This window comes from Zonotrichia albicollis, chromosome 3, assembly GCF_047830755.1.
Source record: "Zonotrichia albicollis isolate bZonAlb1 chromosome 3, bZonAlb1.hap1, whole genome shotgun sequence".
Lineage (NCBI taxonomy): Eukaryota > Metazoa > Chordata > Aves > Passeriformes > Passerellidae > Zonotrichia > Zonotrichia albicollis.
In genome coordinates this window covers 74179649-74204733 of record NC_133821.1, presented here as the reverse complement: position 1 = coordinate 74204733, position 25085 = coordinate 74179649, and the positions used below count along the sequence as shown (strand labels likewise).

The window sequence follows — 25085 nt, the reverse complement described above, 5'->3', positions numbered from 1 at the left end:
TAAACTATTTTCTCCTTTAAATCATTAACTTTTGGGCAAATTAGAATCATGCTGCTGGCTTTATTTTCTGGAAGCTGAAGCACCCAGATGTTTCATTTTCATGACATTTAGCATTTAATAAACTCACTGTTACTGGTACTAATTTTCTAAATGCCTTTTCAGCTTTTGTTTTGAAAATAAATACATGACAAAATGCTTTGGTACTTTAATTTTCTCTTCTAGTCTTTGGGGAAGATTCCAAAATAATTAGCTAAATGATCAATCAGTTGAAAAAAAGTGAATTTGGAGCTGGATCCAAATGTCCCCATAATCTATAGGAATCTATTAACTTCTACTACATCTGCCGAGAGATGATAAATCACTTGGCAAGCATTAATAGGAAAATACTCTCTTGACAATAAACTAAAAAGGAGGATGATTTGTATGATTTAAAAAGTAAGGGGGTTTAAAATCTTAGAAAAATGGTACTTTGGTTTTTATCATTGACATTTTTTGTGAATTAAAAAGAACTCAAGGTTATTTGAATCATCAGCTCCTTGTTCTAGTTTACAAATTTGATTCATCAGAGAACATGTCGTCATTTCAGTTGAAATGTAGGTAAGCAAGTATACCCTATGTAATCACTTCAATGTGTATGACAGCAGAGCACTGTATTGACTTTCACACTCAAAAAAAGCCATCAAGCAGTAGTGATTTATTCAGATTTTCTCAAGGCAGACTTATACATATTCACATCAAAGCAAAGGAGGCTCAGCTGTTTTGGGGAAGGCTGGCTGTATGACTTTGGCAGGAAGAGGCAGATTAGAGAGGTGCGTGGAACATTCTCATCAAGTTATCTTCATGTTGCCTTTTCTTCCCTGAAAGGCTTCTTCCAAGCCCTAATTTAACAACATGGTACTCGAGACTTCTCCTTTTCATTGTTTCTTTTCTGAAGGAAAAGAAACTCCACAGGAGCTGGGTAGCACAATAAATGTGCATTTATATCTTTGTCATTCAGCTGGTAAGTTTGCCTGGAGTATTAATTGGTAGCAGCTTTATTTTCCCATTTCTTTGGCAGGTTCAAAACCAAGAAGACTTCCATTTTGTAGTTCCTCTCTTTAGAAGTAAAAAAGCAGGTGAATTAAATGCTTCTGTTACTCTTTACCATAATTAAAATTTTTCAGTTTGGTGATTCAGTTTCAAAAAAGATTGCTATTTCTTCTAACTGGAGCTTAACATGGGATTAATGGGAAAACAAATTAATTTCTGAGAAAAATTTAGCACAAAAAATGAAAAAAAATTAGAATTATGAAAGCAAATATCACACTGAACGGGAAGAAACTTATTACCTCTGCTACTGCCCAAATTCAGCCGTCTGCAGATTCAGCCACCAGCCATATTATCTAACACAATTTTATTGGTGACTGAGACAAACCCTAAAGGCTTAAGACATGGGCATGCTTATTACCATTCGGTATTCTGAAAGAAAATTAATAGAACATTTCAGGTAAAATCAAATCTGAAGTTTGCCTGTTGGCAGAGTATCTTTTAGAATTGCAGAATGATAGAATGGTTAGGGTTGGAAGGGACCTTAAAGATAATCTAGTTCCAACCCTCCTTCCATGGGCAGGGACAACTTCCACTAGACCAGGTATCTCAAAGTCCTGCCCAGCCTGGCCTTGAACACCTCCAGGGATGGAGAGTCCACAACCTCTCTGGGCAGCCTATTCCAGAGCCTCACCACCCTCACTGTAAAAACTTTCTCTCTAATATCTAAACTAAACCCAACCTCCTTCAGCTTAAAGCCATTCTCTCTGTCACTACATGCTGTTGTGAAAAGCCCTTCTTTAGCTCTCTTGCAGGCTCCCTGTAGGTACTGGAAGACTGTTATTAGGTATCCCCGAAGCCTTCTCTTCTCCAGGCTAAACTGCCCCATCTCTCTCTGCCTGTCTTCATAGGAGATGTGCTCCAGCCCTGGGCTCAAGGTAATGACTCCCTCCTCAACTTGCTCCAACATGTCTACATCTTTCTCGTGCTCTGGTTCCCAGTCCTGAACACAATACTCCAGCTGGGGTCTCACTAGAGCAGAGTACAGGGAGAGAATCACCTCCTTTGATGTGCTGGCCACACTGCTTTTGATGCAGCCCAGGATGCAGACAGCTTTTTTCACTTCTAGCACACACTGCTGAGTCATGTCAAGATTTTCATGTACCGGCAGCCCTAGGTCTGTCTCCCCAGCCCTAGTCTCTTTCCATTCTCTGCCCAGCCTAAAGCTGTTTCTGGGACTGCGCCAAACCAAGTGCAGGACCTCACACTTGGCATTGTTGAACTTCATCAGGATGACCTGGGCCCACCTCTCAAGCCTGACAAGGTCCCTCTGGGTGTTATTCCTTCCCTCCAGTGTGTTGATCGCATCACACACCTGAGTGTCATCAGAGTCATTAGTGAACTCACTGAGGGTGCACTGAAACCCACTTTCCATGTCAGCAATAAAGATGTTAAAAAGCACCAGTCCAAACACTGAGCCCTGGGGAACACCACTTGGCACTGCTTTCCATTTGGACATTGCTCCACTGACTTCAGCACTTTGAGCATGATCATCCAGCCAATTCTTTATCCACCCAGTGGCCCACTCATCAGATCCACGTCTCTCCATTTTAGAGACATAGATGTCCTGTGGGACAGTGCCCTTGTTCAAGTCCAGGGAGATGATGCCTGTTGCCCTTCCCTCATCCACCACTGCTGTAACCCTATCATAGGAGGCCAAGAAATTTGTCAGGCATGATTCAACTTTAGTCATGCCATATTGGCTGTTACCAGTCATCTCATTATGTTCCTTGTGCCTTAGCAGAGTTTCCAGGAGGAGCTTCTCCATGATCTTGCCAGACACTGGCGGGAGACTGACTGACCTGTCGTTCCCTGGTTCTTCCTTATCTCCCTTTTTAAAAATGGGCATTATGTTTCCCTTTTTCAAGGCAGTGGGAACTCCACCAGATTGCCATGACTTCTCAAATATGTTGGATAGTGGCATAGCCACTTCCTCAGCCAGTTCTTTCAGTACCCATGGTAGTATCTTGTCAGGTCCCATGGACTTGTACACCTTCAGGTTCCTTAAACGGGTTTGAACTTGGTCTTTTCCTGCAATGGGTGGAGAAGAAAAATGGAACAACTTAGTTTATTCTTAATACAGAGCAAGAATCAAGCCAAAGGGAACACAAGGGCCACAATTTGAGCAAGAACATATTTTTCCCTTTGAGAATAAGCAATTCAGACAAAGAAAAAGGCTCAAAGTTGTAAAACGATTTTATCTAGTGAGTATTGGTAAAAGACCTATGTAATAAAAGCAGAATCTGGAAAGTGCAATTTTTACAGTCCTTTTCCCAAAGGAAGCATTACTGAATGAATTGCTAGGTTTTTGGACCAGGCAAAATAAAATGTATTCTAAAATTTTTACTAATATCTATCATAATAAAAGACAAAACTGAAAACTGAAGAAAACTCTGCTTCAGTATGAGAAGTATTTACAACAATAACTAACCCAGTCCTTGAGATGTGAGGACTTCAGAACAAATGGTTGTGTGGAGTATGTATCACAAATGACATGTGTACACAAAAATCCATAAACCAAGAGACAGCCCAAAAAATGTTATGTTATTTCATTGTTTAATCAAATGACTAAGTATTCAGCATTGGGAGGTATACTCTGTTTTGCTTTATAGGTGAATAATATGGCTCCTTATGTATTTGGCTAATTGGGAATTTCTGGAGAACTTCATTCAGGATAAATGGATAGTATACAAGCTAGAGATCTAGTGACCTTTCAGGTGTATAAATAATACATGTTTCATATTTTCAATTTCCTTTATATTTCTTCTTTCTGGAGAACTAAAAGGTGGCAGAAATATCCTTTAAGATTAATATTTAGCAAATACTACTTTTATATGTGGTTCCTTCCTAGAAACCCTCATAAAGCATTTTTAATTTCCTTTTATTTTGTCAATTACCAGCCCCTCACATCTTCAATTTTGACACTACTATTCATGTAATACTTTCAAATTTTTTATTGGCTTCCAAATCTTCAATCCCTGGAAAGAAGTGCTACCAATGGCACGTAACTGAGGCAAGTCAGATGCTGACTGTCTTAAGTTCAAAGAAGTTTAAATGACCAGAGTTCTCCCTAAGGGGGTAAGTCTCTCATTTCTTACTATACTGAGAGGTGGAAGAAAAGTTTTAAGATAGGAAAGGGAAAAGTGCTTCAGCTGCTCTCCTGAGTCACTGTGTCTTAGCAGATAAAGGTATCTCTCTAAAACTGTGCTTACTGAACTTCAATTATGTTGTCCTAGAGTTTTTATCATGGAGAATTTGGCATCTAAACAAGACTACAATAAGCAGTCAGTTGTTGTGTACAAAAAAAATCTAGCTGTGAAGTTCTAGAGTTGGGGATTGGTGGGATAAATTTTTGTGGCAATGTACAATTCACATATATTCTGTCTTGTGTTCTAAATGGTGACCCCAAGCGTAGGACAAATAGCGTTTTGTTGATTTTTAGTAGAACATGTATAGGATCTGTTTAACAACCAGCTGTGGTGGGTCAGCCTTGCTTAACAGCCAAATCTCCACTCAGCTTCTCACTCCTGCCCTCAGGAAGAGAAAATAGGAAGAACAAGAATGAGGAAGCTCATGGGTCAAGCTAAGGACTGGCAGATTGTTTACTAATTACTGTTGTGAACAAAGAAGATTCAGGGAAAATAAGCTCATGAAAATATATGGTTTCATGATTTGGATAGTGGGAAACAGAAAGGCAAACATTAAATTAACATCTTTCCTCCCTTTCTCAAGCCTAAAGTCACTCCTTCACACCAGTAATGGCTGGCCCATGGTGGTTCCCCTTCACTGTTTTGTCCTTCTCAGATTCCCAGCCTGCTCTGGCATGGATGTTTCCCAGACTGTAGAAGATCTCTGCCCTGGTGTGGAGCAGCTCCTCTTCCTCCTCATCTTCTGGTCTTGGTGCTCCACCTTCTGCTTCTCACTCTTTTTGTTCCTCCCCTCTTTCTTCGTGGCATTTCCAAACCTTCCTTACAAATGCTTTCCCTGGGGCATCACCATCATGGCAGCAGGGCTCAGCTGTGCCCTGAGCTGGGTGTCTTGGAGCCATCTGGAACGGGCTGTGTTCCAGATGGTTCCAAGGTTCCAGGGCTGCTCCTCACAGAGGTCACCCTTCAGCCCCCACCAGCACCTGGGCACCTGCAGTGCTGTGCTCCAGCACAGATAATTACTAAAGAAGACCTAAGTTTTCTTACCCAGACTTTCTGAGCACCCCCTCTCTCACTGGTGCAATAGAAACAAGCCACTGAGAAAAGCTCCGTTTTGCTGGAAGTTTTTACAATGGACAAAACTGGACTCCAGCTGTGACAGAGGTAGAAGTGTGAAACTGAACAGGAACTGAGGGCTGGGGATGGGGTCTGGGGACTGCACCAGCAAGAGTGAACAGCTCTGGGTCAGGCAGCCATGATCTGTGACCAAAACTTGTCTCATTGGTCTTGCTGGAAATTCCCCACTCCTGTTGACTTCATCAGGATTTTAGCACCTCAGAGAAAATCATGCAGACAAACTGCTGAGTGACACACCTCACATGGGATGGCTCACCAAACTCTGTGGGGCAAAGGACTCTTGAGCCCCAGTGCAGAGCTGAGCAACTGCAGCTGTATTATCTCCAGGCTGTAGTCTGTTCCCCAACCAGATCATCTGCCTTAACCATTGCTGATACAGGCAAGCCATAGTTCCTGTGGGGTGTGGGAATTGGGGATCTCACCATTTTTTGCACGCTCAGTTTCTTGGTGGCCATTTTCCTAATTGTCTGAACTATAAACTTGTCATTGGAGATCACAGCTTTGTCTGTACTGGTTGTACAGTTGTATTATACATAAATAAGCACTTTGATGAGCATAAATTATTTATTGTAGATGAAGTCCAACCTTGAATGACTGCAGCAACCATTTAGCTTTCCATATGTCAGAGTGAAATCAATAAAGTTTGTGAAAAAGATGGCTAAGTATTGCTAAAAGCCCATTAGGAGTAAATACAATGCTGGATTAGTAAGTTTCCCAGCCTAATTGCATCTTTATAATCAGAAGGTTTCTAAAGCTTGCATATGTAAACCCTTGTCCTGCACTTTTGAATTCACAGAACAACATATCACAGCCACTGAAGCAGGGTTTATATTTTTTATTTTCCAAAATGTATAACAAACAGCATAAGTTTATGCAATATTTCAGGCTAATTTTAGTAAAACCATGCAAACCAGGAAAATTTTTAATGTTTCCAGGTAAATTTAAGGAGTAGAACGCTTGCCCCTCTGAGAGTGGATCTGGTTTTTTCTGTTTTTCTAGGCAGTGACATAGATGAGGAAACAAAATTAAATTACTGATTTTACATCACTTATGCAATCGTATTTACTGTTTATATTTCCAAAGCTTTCAGATATCTAACACTGAAACATTCCTAATCGAAGCATTATGGAAATGAGATCCAGAACAAATTCTTGTTATCTCCCATCTCAGATGGGAAGGAAGGATTAAGGCTAACTATAATGACTATAATGAAAAAAAAAAAGTTCCAAAAGATGATGACAAAAATAAAGGCTTATATTATACAATTTTTTGTCCTGATTATTTGCATTAGATGAAATCTTGAATTAAATGATTTTAAAGAAAGTTAAAATCTCATTTTTAAGACAGCTTTCACAGTAAAAACCTAGGGCAATAACACCCATCATAATATATACAAAATCACAAATTGGGAAGCAAGAAGTTGCTGGAAATATAAAAAGAGATACCAAAAGAAAATTGAAGATCATAATTCTACCATCAAAAATTCTCTGTTGGCAGTGCTATCTCCAGACCAGATCTCTCAGGGTCTGTGGGGACATTCACCATGAACACTCCTGTCTATGGTGTGATTCTACATGGGAATAGCTACTTCCAGAGCAGGACCTGCTCCTACCTCTTTCTGGTCACCACTGCTTAAACTGCTTGTTGCAATGACAGGTTTTGCAGCACATGACCTGTGCAATATCAGAGCACATTAAGACCAAGGATCCAGTTCATGTAAGGCCATGACCAGTAATCAGAAAATACCAACTGGACCCAGCAGTGTAACAGCAAAGCTTTCTGAATTGCAGTAATCTGTCAAAGAATCAGCTGTCTGAAACTCACCTGAGTCAATTATTTGATTAAAGTAAGATGGATGGGCAGGGAGAGTGTAAGAGGGAGGAGGCCAATGTTATCTTGGTCTATACTAAAAATAAAAAAAGTGATATACAGTTTTTGGTGTGTTCAGACTCAACAAGTAGTGGTTTTGCACAAAGAGGATCATGTTGCTTCAGCAGGCAACTACATAACTAAAGTCACTGCTGTATATTTCCCAGATTAAATGCAAAAAAAATATAGTAAGGAAATGCAAATAAATAGCAGCTTGCAAAAAGGCATTATTTACATTGCCAGACATAGATTGGTGAGATGCCAATTTTCATTCATGTGCCTTTAAATAGATCAAATGCCATCTCGTCTCTTTTTTAGGGCAACAAATTCTTTATTTCTTCATAAATGCACAAAAGAAGATTTAGGACAAGCGCATCTACTTTTGGTTCTACTGTAAGCCACTTCCAGTAGTGTGCTGTGAGGAAGTTCTTTCATTTAATCTAGTAAAATGAAATACCTGGATTATTTAATGTGTTTATGTTTCATTTTTTTTCTGATTCTTCGTTTGTTTGGGTTTGGTTTTGTTTTTGTTCACTGATCTCAGCATCAAAAAATCACATAATTACTGCAAATTTGGGTTGCTTTAGTTTCATGAATGGCATCTCACATCCTAGCTTTTCATCTGGCTTAAGCTAATAGCAAATTGTTGGCTGTTATATTGTCCATTTACATGGCTTTTACCGCAAAACAATCTGATTTAGCAGCAGAAGAAAAGTGGAAGCACTATAATTACTTCAATTGTTTCTCCGAACCTCCATGTTGGTAAAACAGCGTTTTTCCTAACCTTTGCCATCTGGTTTCACTTTCTCTTCTCACTTAGGGCCTTAGGAAGAGAAGAGTTTGTATTTCACCAACTGACAGGGCAAACAGTCCATTTAAGTTTCAGATTAAATAGAAATATTCATCATTAATATGACTTGTGGAGTCAACTTACTGATAGTGTATTGAGCTGCTCCGAGTAAGTGTGAGCTTCAGGCTACACTGGTCAATGAGACATAAAAATAGCACCAGTCACAGAGCACATTTTCATGACTTAGTGAGGCATTTTCCTGTCAGCAATTTGATTAAACATTAAGAAGAAATGGTTTAGGATTGCAGCTAGTCTTGCAATCTTGCTGATATAAGAGCTATGTTCAACCTTTCACTCCTTAGATAAGATTAAGTGGAAAACAGACTCACTTCAATGCTGAGCATGTAGGTAAAGAAAAACAAGAGCGAAAGAGGCATGAAAACACACGCACATGCTCACACACACAGTCACATCAATGCCTTGTTAGCATTGCAGCCTTTCCATGAGAAACTGGGCACTTTTACATTTCTATCTTTGTTAAACACTGTTCATTACTGCTTGTTCTGCCGCTGCCCCATGGAAACAGTTCCAGGTACATGCGTGCAAGTGGATCGCGTTCCTGCAATGACAAGTACCACTGTAGCTACTGTGGACCTCAGCAGAAAAGATAAAGTGCAAAATGTCAGTGATCACAGGACTCAGTCTCTCTACTGCCCCGGTTTCCTTGTCTTTCTCTTGGAAGTCTTTGAGTGAGTCTTTTCTTCCTTGTTTGAAGGGGAATTAATTGGAAATTGCAGCCCAAATCCATTAGGTCCATTTAGGAAGACACATTGAAAGTAGCGGACAGGAGCTAGGAAAACAAGGAAGAGATGATTAATGTTTATGGTTTCCAAACTGGGGCCATGAGTCTATTCCATGTTCTTTCGAAAACATCTGCATGATTTCACTCCCACTAAGTCAGCTATAACATCACAAATCTCTAGTGTGATCACAAGCCAGGTTTCACATATCAACTAGATTTTAGCTAAAAAGTTCAATGAGAGATCTTGTAGCACAAGATGAGAAATCATGGACAATTTCACATTTTAATACATAATTTTTCTCAGAGTTATACTACTCCTTCTCCCAGAATACTTGCATTTTGGGATAGCTGAGTGTAAGGCCCCAAAACTCACACATATATTTTCTGTTTTTTATATTTCTCAGTGACTTTCAGATACATTGAAGAGTTCCAGAAAGACTCATATTTAATTCATATCTAACTCATATCTATTTTATTAGACTTCAGGTGAATTATCTTTTATTGTGAATAAAGGGACCACAAATGACTGTACCTAATTTCTGTCCTTTCACAGTCATGGATTTTTTCTCCCTTTTAATTTTTGAGTACTATGTATGTGGTCATACTTTCCATCATGTTTTAAAAGCTCTCAAGAGCACATGTTTCAGCACAGATGGGATTGATATAATTTGCTTGAAAAGCTGAGTTTTGCACTGTGAGATTAACATTGGCAAGATTTTAAAAGACAAGTATTAATCAATTAGGTGTTTGGGAAAATGGCTGGAGGAATGTTGGCATTGGAAACAAGTCAGTTTTTAATCAGATGATTTTCTGATGACTTTTTCTTACCCCTGCTGTTCATCCCATTTAAAAAAAAAGAAAAAAAAATGTTCTCTGTGACAATTCTAAACTGAGATGGACTCTAGGGCTTCCTGCATTATAAACTGGGGTGCAGGCTTTATTTATTGACTTCCAAGTCCCATTAAATGGTGGAAAACAGAGCAGTGTGTCAGAAATGCTGGTACATTCCACCCAGTGGTATTATCCTCTGTGGTTTTCTTGCCTGACTCATGCAAAGGTCTTTTGCCTGAAAACCCACTTTAAATTAAAGTTGGAAATTAGATCCTTTTGGATCTAATGACTTACGGTTTTTTTACTAAGTCTTAGAATGTATTTCCCCCCCCCAAATTCTCAGTGTTTCTGTTTCTCTGTGAGATGGATCTCAGCTTTTTTTCAGAAAACAGAGATAAAGCAACTCCCCTGATTAGAGTTCACAGCCTAAATGAGTCAGACCAAGATTCTCCTGTGAGGTTTGACAAGCCATGGACTGGGTGAATGTGCTAAGTCCTCCACCACTGACCTTTCTATGTACACAGTTGGGCAAAACTAGAAAGCTTCTGAGTCATAATTTCAACAAATAGACTTACTCCATTCTTGAGCTAAGGTAACTTTTATGAGTAAAATTAACTAAAAGCAATGTCTTGCCACAAAACCCACTATGATTAAAATCAGTATTGTCCTACCAAAATAGTCAGAAATTTTTCAATCAGATCTTTTAAAAAAATCCCACAAACACAAAATCCCCTAAAATATAATCACAATGGATGCAAGATTGACAAAGAAAAATTCCTTAAAGGAAGAAAAAATGCCAATTACAAATTCCCCTTTTACTGTAAAAAGGAAAATATTTCTGTGTATTTCTTTTATGGATACAAAAATGAAAATTAATAAAAGTCAATTACAATCTTCATGAAGAAGATAAGTAGGGCACCATGCACTTTCTAGCCCAAATAAATACAAATAAATATTTTACTTGTGGATAAAAATAAATTATTGCCCTCCCTGTGTTTTACATGCTATCAGAATGCAAAAATGAACCCCTTTTTCCTTCACCTGTATTTACAAAGTTTTGTAAAAAAGCAACATACAAAGCTACATACTTGCAAGTATTTTAAAGATCGTTAGGTTATTTATGTATTGCAATTATATGCCTGACACCACAGCGTTTTCCAGAAGTGTTACTTGATAATTATTCTAAAATCACTAGTAGAACTAACTGCTGCAATCTTTCATTTGAAAACCTCATGTATAATCTCTTGTTAAAAGCCACTAAATGGGAAAGGAAAGGGCAAACTTTAAGAATTTTGCAACTCAGCCAGCAGCTACAAAATAATTATGTAGCCCACAATTCTAAAATGGAAAAAAAAGATATAGAAATTAATTAGTTTGAAAAATATTAACTAGGAATCATGTTTATTTGGAATGTGTAATGCTAAATATCACTGAATAATTTTTTATTTGGAATTTTAATACTTTGTTGCATTATTTCTATCTGCAGTGCTTATGAAGAGATACCAGAGTTTTTTGGCTGGTGTGTACTCATGTTGATTTCAATATGGTGAAGTGATATTCAAATGTTTAGATAGCCTATTACTTACCATCTATCTTTAGAAAACACCAGAAAAACGTTGCATAGAGAGGAACCTCAGGAGAATAGGGATAGTAGTAATGAATTTTGTTAAATTTTCCAGCTAGTTGTTTTCATAAGACTAACATAATTTGTTTCCAATTTGTGAAACTTTCAGTGCTGAAATTGGCTGCAGGCTATATATATATATATATTTTTTTTTTTTTATTATTATTTATTTTTTTCCTGCACAGATCACCAAATACCGTCAAAAGGTATATATAAATAAAACAAAACCAAAACTCCCCAAAACCCTCACAGAACAACAGCGTGTTTTGTTTATTTCTCTGCCTGAGGAGTAAAAGCAAGATAGGATAAAGAGTGCAAATGGGACAGGAATAAGAACAAGGAATTAGAAAAGGCAGGATATGTAAAACAGATTTTAAGGTAAAGAGGAAAAAACGGTCATGCTTCTACCAGGATGTGCTGGTTTTGGCTGGGATAGGTTTTGTTTCCTCTGTAGTAGGTAGTATAGGACAATGTTTTGGATTCCTTCTGGAAAAAGTGTTGATAATTCAGGAATGGTTTAGTTCCTGCTGAGCAGGATTAACTCAATCGAGGCCTTCCTGCCTTTCACCCCACCCCAGCAGTGCAGGGACAGTGTGTGCACAAGGGTAGGGAGGGGACACAGCCAGGACAGCTGACCCCAAGTGACCACAGGGAAATTCCAGATCATATGGCATCCTGCTCAGCAGATACAGCTGGGGGAGGAAAGAAGGGGAGGACATTTGGAATGATGGCATTTGTTTTCCCAAGCAATAATCATCCATGATGGAGCTCTGTTTTCATGCAGATGGTTGAATGCCCACCTGTCTATGGAAAGGAGTGAATGAATTCCTTGCTTTGCTTTGCTTGAGCATGTGGCTTTTTGTTTTATCTATTAAACTATTTTTATCTCAACCCAAGAGCTTTGGAAAAAACTTTTGTGTTTTTTTTTCAACAATCTACAAATATGAAAAAAAGTTTGTATTAATAATTTTTAATTGGATTTCCTTGGAATTAATCCAAAATATTTCATTCTGAAAAGTCCCCATTTTCTTCAAATGTTCTTGTGAGAGTTAGACAAACTAAAGACACAATGCTTAATGAGCTTATCCTCATACTAAGGCAAAGTTTACATGTGTTTTAAAACTTAAACAGATTCACTTGGTAAAAGATTGAACTATTTTGATATGTTGTAGAGTATGTGGATCTAGTGGCTACACTTATAAGAGTACAAGGTTTGATAAGCAAGGTGTTATGCTTCCAAATGTAGGTAGAGAAAGATGTAATTTTCAGGTTTTGGAAATAGTCAAACTATTAAAAAAGTCTTTTTCCCATACTGTTTTTGTAGATTTTGTCTTATTAATTCTCCCAGTGCAAAACTACTCACTTATAAAAGCAAATTTCATCATCATTCCATGATGGAATGGATCTTTTCTATTTTAGCTAATTAAACAATCAGAGCTTAGAAATAGACATACTGCAAGTTTCCATATTTTGTGGCAAGTATCTCATGTTTCTTTTTTTTATGGCCAATGAATTCTACACATTTTAAAAATTGAACTGTTGTCTCTATCATATTCAAACTTTTAGGTAAAACAAAATCAGCTGTCCATATAGTAAATCTATACAGGATGAAACAGTTTCAGTATTACACTTTTTATTATGGCTTCTTTGCAATTTCTGTTTCATGTTACCCTTCTTAGGCCGCTTTATCTAGCAAACCTCAGCTACAAAACATGCAGATAAGAAATTCATTCAGAAAATAACGACATCTTTGCTACTGTGTCTGCAACAGTGTTATGATACAAACCATAGTCAAGAGAACTATTTGAATTTTGGCATGCAAATAAGAATACAAATACATCCCACACTGCTTTTGCAATTCCTACATTCAATATGAATGCAGAATGTGCCTTTTAAACTGCAGAGGGTTCTCACTTTGAATGTATTGTCTCACATCTTCAGAGCAAATGTTACCAAAAAGAAAAAAGGAATAACAGTAGGAGAAAAATGTGGTTTAACAGTAGACATATTAAATAGACATTGTTATCAGCTTAAGCAGGAAGAAAAATCAAAAAGCCTTATATGTGGAATATACTTTAGTTTGGGATGTAGTTTATGAGAATTAATATAATTACTTAAATTCCCCTTGTGAGTGCTACTGAGGAAACAAAAATGTCAATACTGGAAAAGTGTCATAATGCTTTTTTAAGAAATTAGAACTGGTGCTCTTATATGAGGACATCTGGTACCTAAGATTAATTAATTTCTAAAAGGCTGGAGGAAGGGATATTCAGGAACTTTCTCAAAAAAAGAAAAAAGAAAAAAGAAAAAAGAAAAAACAAACAAAAAAAAAAAGAAAAAAAGAAAAAAAGAAAAAATTTATTCCTTTAAGTAATTTTTACCAATTTTTTGGTAAAAAGGATGGAAATCAGTCAGAGAGAGAACAGCCACAATGAGTTCTAGAAAGAAAAGAAACAAACAGAACCAGAACCCCCTGGATTCAAAAATTATGTGAAGTTTTTTAGGGCTTGTATAGTGGAATTGCTAAGTACCTTCCACAGTTACCCTATAAAGTAAACAAATGGAGCTTATTTCTGCTCTTATTCTCTAAGTGATATGCATATCACACAGAGGGCTGGGTTCAAGAAATGTGAGGGCTGGGTTCAAGAAATATTGCAAGAGCACTGTCCTGGTGTTTTCAATACTTTAGCAGAAAGGAGGAAAGCATCCTATAATAAAATTTAATAATCTTAAAGAGTATAAAGGTGTTCCTGTTTATGTATTACAGTGATTAAATTCTCCTTTCTATAAGGCAATAGCTGTTTTTAGTGCAAGTTACCAAATTAAATATTCATTAAAAAGAAAACTCTCTTAGGCAATAGCAGTTTGGTTATTAAGGGAAAATTACAGAGAATGTGTGACAATTATTTTCTAGTTTGAATCCAATTTCTTCACTCAGAGGCTGTTCTAAAAGAAATAAACAATTCAAAAAACAAAAAAATTCATACAATCATAGCATTAGAAACTACTATTTGGTAAGCAATTACAAATAAAACAAAAAACATTAAATCATTTACTTGTGACTGCTTCTCAGGAATGCACTTGAAGTGCAAACAAATTTCAGCAATCAAAACTGAACCACACAATGACAAAAAATTTTGTTGCAATGACTTGGTAACCAAAGATTTTTTTCTCTTACTAAAGGGTCAGGAATAGAAGCAAGGAGTTCCCCCTTTCTCCCCTTCTTTTCCTGTCAATTTCAGCCCTGTTACGTAATATTTCGGTAACATTACAGTATGACAAAGTGACCAGACAAAGCACAGGGCAGATAGGGAAGGGAAATCATATGGAATCTTTTAAAATGTCACAATTTTTTGCCTTCACACTTGTTAAAAAGAAGAATGTAAGTCTCTTTGCTTAGTGGGCCTGTGCAACTTTTAATTACATCTTAGTTTAATCACACTTAATTGCATTTTATTTCTTCAATAGAAAAGCTGAATGCTGGGGGCCTCTGCAGGAGACTAAATACTGTTTTCTTAGGTTCACAACAAACATGGCCCATAGATACCTGCTATTCAAACCAACATATTTGGGTGAAAAATCATATTATTTATTTTTCAATAAATTTTTTTCCACTCCTTCCGTATTGATCATGCTATGCAGTCATACTACTGTCATTCTCAGCAATTACAATGCTTAATGGGAAGAAGGATGGGAAAAAGAAGAGGAGAAAACATTTATATGTCCATTACAAACAAACAAGAAATATGACTACCACTTTAAGTCACTTCTATATATCTAAAAACATCCTCTTCAAATGACATTTTTCTAGCATTGTATAGAAAATATATAGACAGGAAACATAAAGCAATTATACCATGAGGATACTTATGTTGCATCTAATTTTGTGTCTTGAATAACAAAAGAAAATGAAGAACATTTGGAAAGTAGCTCCCAAAGCTCCTTTCAAAGTGTCTGTGATGCAATGCAATTAATTGCATATCTTTGCAAAGACTGTCCAAGTTTTCATATCTGTTTTATCAAGGGGTTTGTCAGATAATAAGTTATTTAATGAAAAAGGGCTAAAGATGTTTGAGGAGCAGAATTAAATACTAGCAATAACATTGTTATTATAGCCACGAGAATTCAGATTCTCTTTAACAGCTCTTTTTCAGGCATTTGGGGGACTTCTGCAGCAAGGTCTGGAGAAGGTAAAATAGATTTATTCTATAGGAGTTAATTTGCCTTTTCTCACAAAAAATGCTCAAAAGTGAGAAAAAAACCACCCAGAATATTGCTCCATAATGTGGAGTGTCTGTGGTCCCAGTTTGTTCCCAAATTCTGCTGAATACACAAAAGAAATCTGCCTTTATCAGTGCTTCAATGTGGAAAAAAAAATAGTATAAGTACAAAGTCAGTAGTACATGTCTATAATAACACTATCTTAGTAAAAAATATTATGAAAATGTATCTAATCAATTGCACTAGAAGGGCACTCTCGTTATAGTTAATGTCATTAGAGGGGAAAATATCACCATATATAAAAATATATATAAAATAAAGAACAGAAATTGTTAAGAACAGTTATGATCTGTCACCTGTCAAAGTCAGTGCTCTTTTTGAAACATAACAACAAAACTCAATGAATGTGATCTTTATTCTATGAAAATCGATTTCGCAATAGGAGGTGAAATTTATTATTTCTGTCTTTTAGCTTGGGTGTGATAGATTACATCTAACAACCATTTAAGCAAAAAAATTTGTATTTTGTCAACTGGCTTTTGCCTTGTCTAGTAAGAAGGCTAAATGGATAAATAAGCTGTATTTTTATGGAATATTGTTACATTCCATGTTAGGGTCACTGCACACAAACCACGTAATTCTCCCGTAAATGTGTGAACATCCCCAAAGTGACATTCCCCCAAGAGTCATTAAAAAAATTCTTTTTGTTAGACAGTAAAACCATGCAAGATGTAACAGTGCAACACATATGTGGCAATGCAGACATTTCCAACAAAGCACAGCAATAATCAGAGCACACAGGCTTGACAATTTTGCTAGCATTGAGTTTTCAAAGGAGTCCACTACTGGCATGATTTGTTTTGTTACTGAAACATAGGAGCAAATGGATGAATCATTCAAAAAATTACATATAAGAAGGATCAGAAGTTATTGAACTTTCCCAGTGCAGCAATAATAATAATAGTACAGTGGTTTTGGTGGGCAGCAAAATCAAATTGGATTCTCTTGCTATTGCTCAATAAACACTGACAGTGTCATGGTAGGACACATTGTGTACTGGACATGAAATTTAGGCATGTTGACATGACATTGTCTCTGTCAACTTATTCCTATGTCCAGTACAATCAACTAATGTAATTTCAACATATCACAAGAAAATAATTGTTTTTAAATAACTGTAATTCACATTTAAAGATTGGTTTAAATTTTATATACAAACACATTTATGTGCACAAAAAGGGATAAAACCAAAGAAGAAGGAATAAACAGTCAGGGATCTTTTTATGTTAATAAGAATGTATATCAAATAAGTGGATGTTAATACCATGTATTTATTTCACTGTAAAGGCATGAGATAGAGAAAGGAGGGAAGGAGAGGAGAAGAGAAGGAGAGGAGGGAAACAGTGTATGATAAGACAGTTAAGCGGCTAATGAAAGGGAGGTTGGTGTTTGAATTATGCAAGTGATTTCTTCATTTCAGTTATCATTCTAACTGAAACCAAATAAAGGTTTGGGGGATTTTTGGATTTTGTGTAGCATTATGTTCACACACTTGTCTTCCTCAATAACAATTCCTCTGCTGGGAACAGCAGGACTTCTTTTATGACGATAAAAACTCAGTAAAGAGACAGTGCTGAACTGTCTGATAAACTTGAACTGCTGACAAACCCTGGTAGAACCAAATTCACTGTGCCTAACAGGCACTGGAGGCACTACCTTCGGGATTTAGCTCTAGCCATGTGACATAAAGCTGGGATGCAATTCAGATTCTGAAGGGATGAGTAACCCTTCAGATGAGAAGTTCCTCTCTGATTTACCATGGAGAAAATATGCTCTTTTCTAAGTGCTTAAGATTAGAAAAGATCAGATCTGTGCCTGTGTGCTACTCACAATGAAAAATGGAGCTAAATTAGAATATCTTCATCCTGAATATGCACAGTTCTGGGAATAAGGAAAGACAGGAAGAAACTGTAGGAACTCAATAGGCTGTCTTAAAATATTTCAAAACATCTGCTGCCACTGGTTTAAAAATTGTATCACATTATTAGGATTTTTCTAATGGATTTCACTATACTGACAATAGTCTGGAAACATGAACTCACTCCAATATGAGGAAGCCCAGTTTCAGCTGATAATTTTTTTAAAAACAAAACCTATACTGATGAAAAAATATGACAGCAATTACTTTCCTAAAGCTGAAGAGGGATTTGAAGAAATGGCCATTTATCTGAAACAAAGATAAATAATCTCTGGCTTGGAAAACTGCTGAAGAACTACAGTTTGTATATAACTTCACTTCCACCAAGTATGTCATGGGAATACATAATATGTAATTTTTTCACTTTTCTTGCAATGTGATTTAAGAAGATATGCCAGTCAAACTAAAGGGCATAATGAACGTAACAATGTTCACCAAGATACTAAACATTTATATTTTGTTTATGGCAAAATTGTACAGAGGCTTATATGATATTTTTTTGCTTCATTTTTCTTGAAATAAATTTGATATATATTTAGAAGTGTTTGGAGCCTTTTAGTTTAGTTTTAAAAAAATGTTTTGACCCAGTTAAAGGGAAAAGAATGAACTCATTGTTAAACAGGCATAAATAACATTACTAATTGGGTTAATTTTTCAAATCTAAGCAAAACAGCTTCTCTCTACTGGACCTAAACCAGTGTGCTAAAAAATACATTTTTTCATAGTCTTTCTTCTTTTCCCATAGGCTTGTATGTTTAGTTTCACCTGTCTGTCCTGCATTCATAGAAAACACAGGTATTTCTTTAATAATTTTCTAAATAAATAAATGTTGGGATTAACATAAGAAGGAATCAATTAATGAGTTAATTGTAAAAAACCACAGCTTCTGATTACTTTGTGCATTTAAAAATTTTGCTTATCCTCCAATTAATTTTTTTTTTCCCAATGTCCTTTATTTACAGGGTTGCTCTCTATGAGTTTTCCCTTGGTGTATTCTCTGGTAGAACTTTTTTCATAATCTTTTAATATAGAAAACCACTCCTAGCTCATGGGGCACATTATCAAGTGTAATGGGAGAGGTCTAATAATGTTTGTGGACCATTAGTGTGAATTTCAGCCACTTTGAGCAAGTTTTAGGTTGAGTACCAGTCCCCACATTTGAAGTCATGTTCACCAAGCAGATCCTCAAAGACACCAGGAAATATCTCTCCATTGTAAACTGCAGAGCTCTCCAAATATTACATTTAGTGCTGTGCATATGCATGAGCCACATGAGCCATCTTCATACACTACTGGATGTGCCTGGGAGCACAAAAATTAATCTGCAATTATTTCACCTGGTAACTATTCTGAAGTATTTTACATAAAGAGGTTTCTGAAACAGAAACAGACCTATCAAATAGATGTCTTTTCTATTAACCTCAGGTACCAGTGACTCTTGTATTGATGGATCTGGAATTGTGCAAAATCGAGAGGAACAAGCAGCTTGCACTCCACCGACATTATTTTGTAACTCGGAAGCCCTAGTGACATCCTGGAAAATAGAAGCTGTAAAACTGAGGCTTTCCAGTTGAAGAGGGCTGTGAAAGAGTATCATCTCAACCCCTTAGAGGCTGCACAATGACTACAAAGGTATAAGGAAACTATCATTGTTTCTATCATTTTAAGAGCAAAGTACATACAGCTGCATTTTGTCAAGGGTCTGATGAAGGGACTTGGTCGTACTCAAAACATGTCTGGCAGATAGGAATTGAGATTCAGTCTCAGTAATTCCCAATTCTACAAATCTAGACAATAAATAAGTTCTAGATAAGGTAATTAAATTACAAAATATAGCCAAAAGTAAAAAAGATTAATTCAGAGCAAGGGATGGATGTTGAAGAAGCTCCTGTGGGAAAAATAACATGAACACAAAGTGCTTGTAGATTCTCACTGTGAAATTATTTTGTTTTGAAAGCTAAAACTTAAACCTTTGGACATTTAAATAGAATCTCTGGAATTCATAATTTAATTTATAATCTCACTATGCTGAGAGGCTTTTTATAAATTCATTGTTAACATAAAACCCAATATTTAGTTCTCCTTTTGGTACATCTTTACAGATTTTGAGTTTCAAAACTTATTGCAATCTATTAGAAATTTTCCAGTGACATTTAGTTTCAGGACAGATCCTAAAGTTTTCATTTTAGCTAGTTACCAAAATATGGCTGAAATTTCCCCCTTGGATGTCTTTTCTGCATAGAAAAAATAAGCAAGATTATTTCAAGGTAAATTAAAATGAGATTAATTAGTCCATATAAAATGTTGTGCAGATGCTCATTCAAAATTAAAGCAGCCTCAGTGAAAATTCCACAGTAGGTTAAACGAAATTAAATCAGGGTCACCTTAGTTCTTAATAAATGACCACTCCAGCATTTAGCACAGTTTAACTGTGCTCTCTAAACATATGCATCTTCTAAATGGGCAGTATTCCTCCATGTCTTCATTTAGACAAGTCTGATAAGATTTAGTCTCCAAGTATTTGCTTAAAAGCCATCAGGATAATGGAATGACTAATAGCAAGTTGCTGGAAGGCCTACATATACAGGCCTGGTCCTCACAATTCTGACCAACGTGAAATGTTGGGACATTTGTGTATATCCACAGAATGGAGGATGTTCTACATGGACTCTCCTGCAAGCAGCCCTAGTGCACAGTTCATCCTGATCTAATGCTGAATTCTTGTACTGGAGTGTGATGAAAATCTTAATGAGAATAATCTACAGAAATACAGGTCGTGTAAATAAATGAGAACAGTGTTTTTACAAGAAATTCTGAAACTTCTCAGAGTGTCAGTTCCTTCTAAGGATATTCTAGCAAACAGCAGACTTTCTTATGTCCAGAAAACAGCATCATCAATATTAATGATTTATTTGCTGAATTCTGGTGATTAAATTCTAGTCAGTAGAGTACAAGTTCATGCTGCTGAATTTTTGGAAGAAACTGCTCAGAGTATGTCAGAACCATCATATATCTGAGACACAGAGACTGGGTGGCAAGGAGAGCAGAGAATATAGTATCTGCAGCTCATCACCTGTCTATAGGTGAGAGCAACCTGCACTGCAAAGTTTTTGCCTTCTCTTTTGACCACTGCACATTGTTTTTTAAAGTCGTTCAATGCTTCTGTATTATAGAATATTACCAATGTTTGTGCCTAATGAATTTGACAAAACTTACTACTTCAGAATGATGAAAAAGATCGTTTTACTCCAAGGTCTTCAAATGCTCCAGAACAAAGGAAAAAAATGAAGCCATCTTACTCTCTTTCAAAATAATTATATGTGTGGGAAAAATCTCATGCATTGCACTGCTGACAAGTTTACATTCTCTCAGCACTGAGGAAACCTCCTTCATAGTCTCCCAAATGGCTGTCATATCAAACCTCACACCAAATAAAACTTTCTACTTTTGCAGACTTGGAAGTCATCTTAACTTTGGAAAATATATTACTGCACAGAAAGTGCAAAGGACTGAAACAACCTCAGTAATAAACCAATTCCCACATGGTTTTAAGACATAATGAATTCACGCCCTGCAGTTGCTGAGGTTTTCATGTGGTGATTAATATGTAGCATTGAATATATATTGATAGTATGATGAAATTGTTGCTCTTTATTCTAGAAAATATTTGAGAATAGGTATTGTATTTAAGAATCTCTATCATTGCAGAAATACATGAAAAATCTAGGTGAGGTGCTTTTCCTTCCATCTTTCCTTCTTGCATAGTGTGTTCATGTAAACCGTGTTCCAACTCTGCTTAATGTTGATTTCAGTTTTCACTGAAGTACAAGTTCTTTAACTAAACAGTAAGTATAACAGTTCCCACATCAAGTAAAGTTTCAAACCTCTAATAATGTGTGAGGGTAGATGCACAAATTATGTAAGTCTATTTATGACACATCTACAAGGAAGTTATCATGACTGGTTTGGTTTCACTTGACCTTGAGAGTAATCCACACTCTAGTCTAATTAAAATAAAAACCAAACCAAACATGTGGGAATAGTATCACTTTAATGAATTCTCACTTTTCATGCTCTTGCAACACAGCCTCTCTTTATTTCTGCCACATTTGCACATCTGTGGGCAGTAAAAAACGTCAACCCCTTCAACACACTGTATTATAAATGCAATATACATTAGTTCAAGAGTTTTCATTCAAGAGGGCAGTTGGAAGGTAATTAGGATAAATATAATGAACTTTTGATCCATTTAGATTTTCTTTCTCTGATGTTAACCTTGAAAAAAAATTGAACATGTAGAAGTGTACAGCTGTTCATATAAAGATTATGGTAGATAATCCTCACTAGAGAGTTGAATTTTTACTCTCCTTAAATTTCATTCCAAGAGTCAAAAAACCTGCTTGTGTGTGCTTTCAAATACATTTGTTATAAGATAGAAATAAAAATGAAGTTCCAAGAATTGTCTTTTTTTTTTTGCTGTTGGTAAATTTCATCCTCAGTACAGGTGTCAACTTTGACATTTAGGGAGGAAAAAGAAGAGGAAAGCATTCTAATTAATTGCTTGCAGATCTACAGGAGAGTGAAATTTAGTGTCTACTGCACATTGCACCATTATTTATGATAGGTACAGTAGTGCTTAAAATTCTGTTCAAATGTGGCCCATTCTAAAATTGCATCTATATACAGCTTTTAAAATTGCTTAATCTTTATCTGATTGCTTTTTAATATCAGGGAAAGGTTGAAGAGTTCTGATGAAAATCTAAGAACATAGGAATCTCTTCAGCTTTTGAAGGCTGACTGAAGATTTACTATTTAAAGTTTTAGATTAGTTCAGAATGTGTAAATCCTTTTCTACTTTCATTTATCAGAAAAATAAAATTAGTACTCAGTGAACTGGGGAAAAAGCATTGTCTTAATCTGCAAACAGAACAGGTGAAAGTCATCAAGTTCCAATTCAAGTATACATGACCTAGGACTTGGTCTAAACTTTTAAATTCTCAATTTGAGCAAATACCTAAAACCAACATCCAAAAGAGTAACTTTGATGTTCTTCTGGAAACCTTTTATCCATGGTCAGAAAACTAAGTATTTTTTTTGGTGAAAAATGAATATTTTAAGAACACTTACATAGTAAGATCTGTTTGCAAAGCCAGTTATGAAGAACTGATTTTGCAGAGCTGTTCATGATCTGAGAAACATCCAGCTGAGAAAAATTTCCCAGTGAAAACTTACAACTGAATTAAACAATCATCATAACTAATGTAGATGAAAGTCACAGAAACACAGTTTTTGAATGATGGAAACTTTGTAGGAGGGTGGTGGGCAAGACAAAGTCCAGTGAGAGAAAATTTGTAGTACATTTTTGTTTTACACTAAATTTGAGGTTTTGATGCATAGGAGAATTCTTTTCTCTTCTGGCAAAATCTTTGGTTTAATGTACTGGTTATATATTATGATTAACATTTCCTGATCTATAAAAAATTCTGTGTTATTAAATAGCAATAAACTTTTTACATCATGGATTCTACCTTCTGTATCTGTCAGTTGATAACATAATAACCAAGAGGAATAAAAGTGTATATCTTATCTATGTCTATATCTTACCTATGTCTATATCTATATCTTATCTAGTCTATATCTATGGACTCCATATCTCTGTGTAACTGATTAAAGAAAATAGGATTAAAAAAGTGAAGCTGTTCTTTTTTGTAGATGTAGTTGCCCTTATAAAACAAAGTGAGCCATGTGTGCAAATACTTTTGTATAATATATGTGGTAACCAATCCCAGTTTTATTTAGCATTTAATTTGTACTCTCTATTTCTTGAAAACAAATTGTTCTGCACTTGCTTTATACTTAGGTATCTTTTTTATTTTTCTATGATTTTAACTTTCTACATATGGATAAGTAGATGTTTTTAAATAAATACATACATATAACTGCACATATGTTACACATTTTATATCATGATTGTAGGACTCTAAATCATTCTATTTACAGTAAAGAAGTAAAAAAAAAACATATACAACAAATTAATCTGGATAATTAGAAGTGAAATACTTTCCTCAGTAGGTTAAAAGTTCCATTAAGAGGAACCATATTCATATGTAGCTCATATTTTCTGTGTAAACCAGTTAGATGTCAGGTGAGATTAAAGACTTTGATCCCTGTCTGTCATGAATTAATGCAGGTCCACTGAAGTCACAGCTAGTAATTTAATTTATACTAGTCAAGAATCTGGAATATATATTTCCTTTTGCGGTAAACTAGTAAAAACATGATTACAAAATGGAGGGAGATTTTCTCCTGAGATACTGATCTTTATTCACTATTTTTGCTGGAGTGGAGTAGAGGCAGAATGTGATAGGAGACAATATTTATTAATGTGGGAGAAAAAAAATTGAACATTTCTCCCTATGTGACTTTGTTACGGAAAAGATTTTCTATGAGGAGAAAATATTAATTTTTGACATTGCACTGCTATATTAATTACAGAACTCTTGTTTTATAAGGCAATCAGATGAATATATGTTTAAAAATTTAGAAAGGTGGTAAAGCAATACCATTTCAGCAATTCATTCTTCACAGGAACAAGATTTATGGATTTGATTTGCCTGATTTGCCTGGCTTGTCTCACATCTTGCTCCATAGACTTGAATTATAAATGTGAAAATATTGCATGATCTCCCTTAAAAAAACCCAAAAAAACTACCCAAAACCAAACAACAAACCAATACTTTCCTGAATCCTTTACAATAAAGAAAAAATCATGTACCTGATGTCAGGTTTTGATGTCGTGGATCTTCTTTTACTGGTGGGACACATTAAAAAAAACATAGATAATAAATTAATCTACAGTTTCAAGTCAAAATACTGAAATAAATTTCAATAAGAAAGATGTTTGTTTCTTGTAATCATCTCTCAGATAAGAATTTCTATAAACCAGACTTTTTTTTAAAGCCTGACTCTCCTAGTAAATCATTTAAACAGATACATTTTCTGTCCAGTATAACCATATAAGCAAACTGCTCCTAGACAGTAGTTTAGTGAATTGGCGCCAGTGTTATTGCTATCCTTTAAGGTTTGAGATTTAAACGTGCAAATTTTATGTGCAAGTCATTGCATTTAACCAATGTAGAGAGGATATTTATGCCTTCAATCACTTACCTGATAAGATACTGTCATGTATTGTTATTAATTATGTTTAGAGGTATAGCAGAAAGCATTTCTCTATTTGCATATTACTGTGAGGAAACAATCAAGGCAGTGCTGTGAACAAGAGGTTAGCCAGAATATGGGAGATGATGAAATCTGTCTTGTGTATAAAGAAGGGCTTCTTGTGTAGCTATTTTGCATCACTGGAGTTATTTTAAGGAATGATGCTGGTGACCTAAGGCACCAGACAAGCTCTGGAGATGCACTTTGCACTCCCTGATCAGGGAGCACAGGCGCAGACAGCGTGGGCCCTGCTGATCCTGGATCCTGAGTGCTGGGGGCTGCACAGGTCCCTGCTGCGCCAGCCAGGGAGGTCACAGGCAGGGCACCACTGCAGCCACACTGGATGCACTGATGTAATCCTTGATATTCATATGCAAAGGAGA

At 36.0% G+C, this 25085-nt stretch overlaps 1 protein-coding gene across 31 annotated transcripts in view; it reads right to left on the bottom strand.

Annotated features, from left to right (window-relative positions):
* Positions 1–679: 679 nt before the first annotated feature.
* TRDN (triadin) overlaps positions 680–25085 on the bottom strand; it is a 229596-nt gene continuing 205190 nt past the window's right edge. For 29 of the 31 annotated variants that reach the window (XM_074537877.1, XM_074537878.1, XM_074537896.1 and 26 more), the window contains 2 exons: positions 24260–24295; positions 680–3117 (listed from right to left, as the gene is read on the bottom strand). In XM_074537877.1, coding sequence (XP_074393978.1) covers positions 1622–3117; positions 24260–24295 — 1532 coding nt within the window. In that variant the 3' untranslated portion in view covers positions 680–1621. Of the gene's footprint in view, positions 3118–6189; positions 8879–24259; positions 24296–25085 lie in introns of those variants that run through there. The other 2 variants (XM_074537901.1, XM_074537900.1) reach the window with 1 other exon arrangement.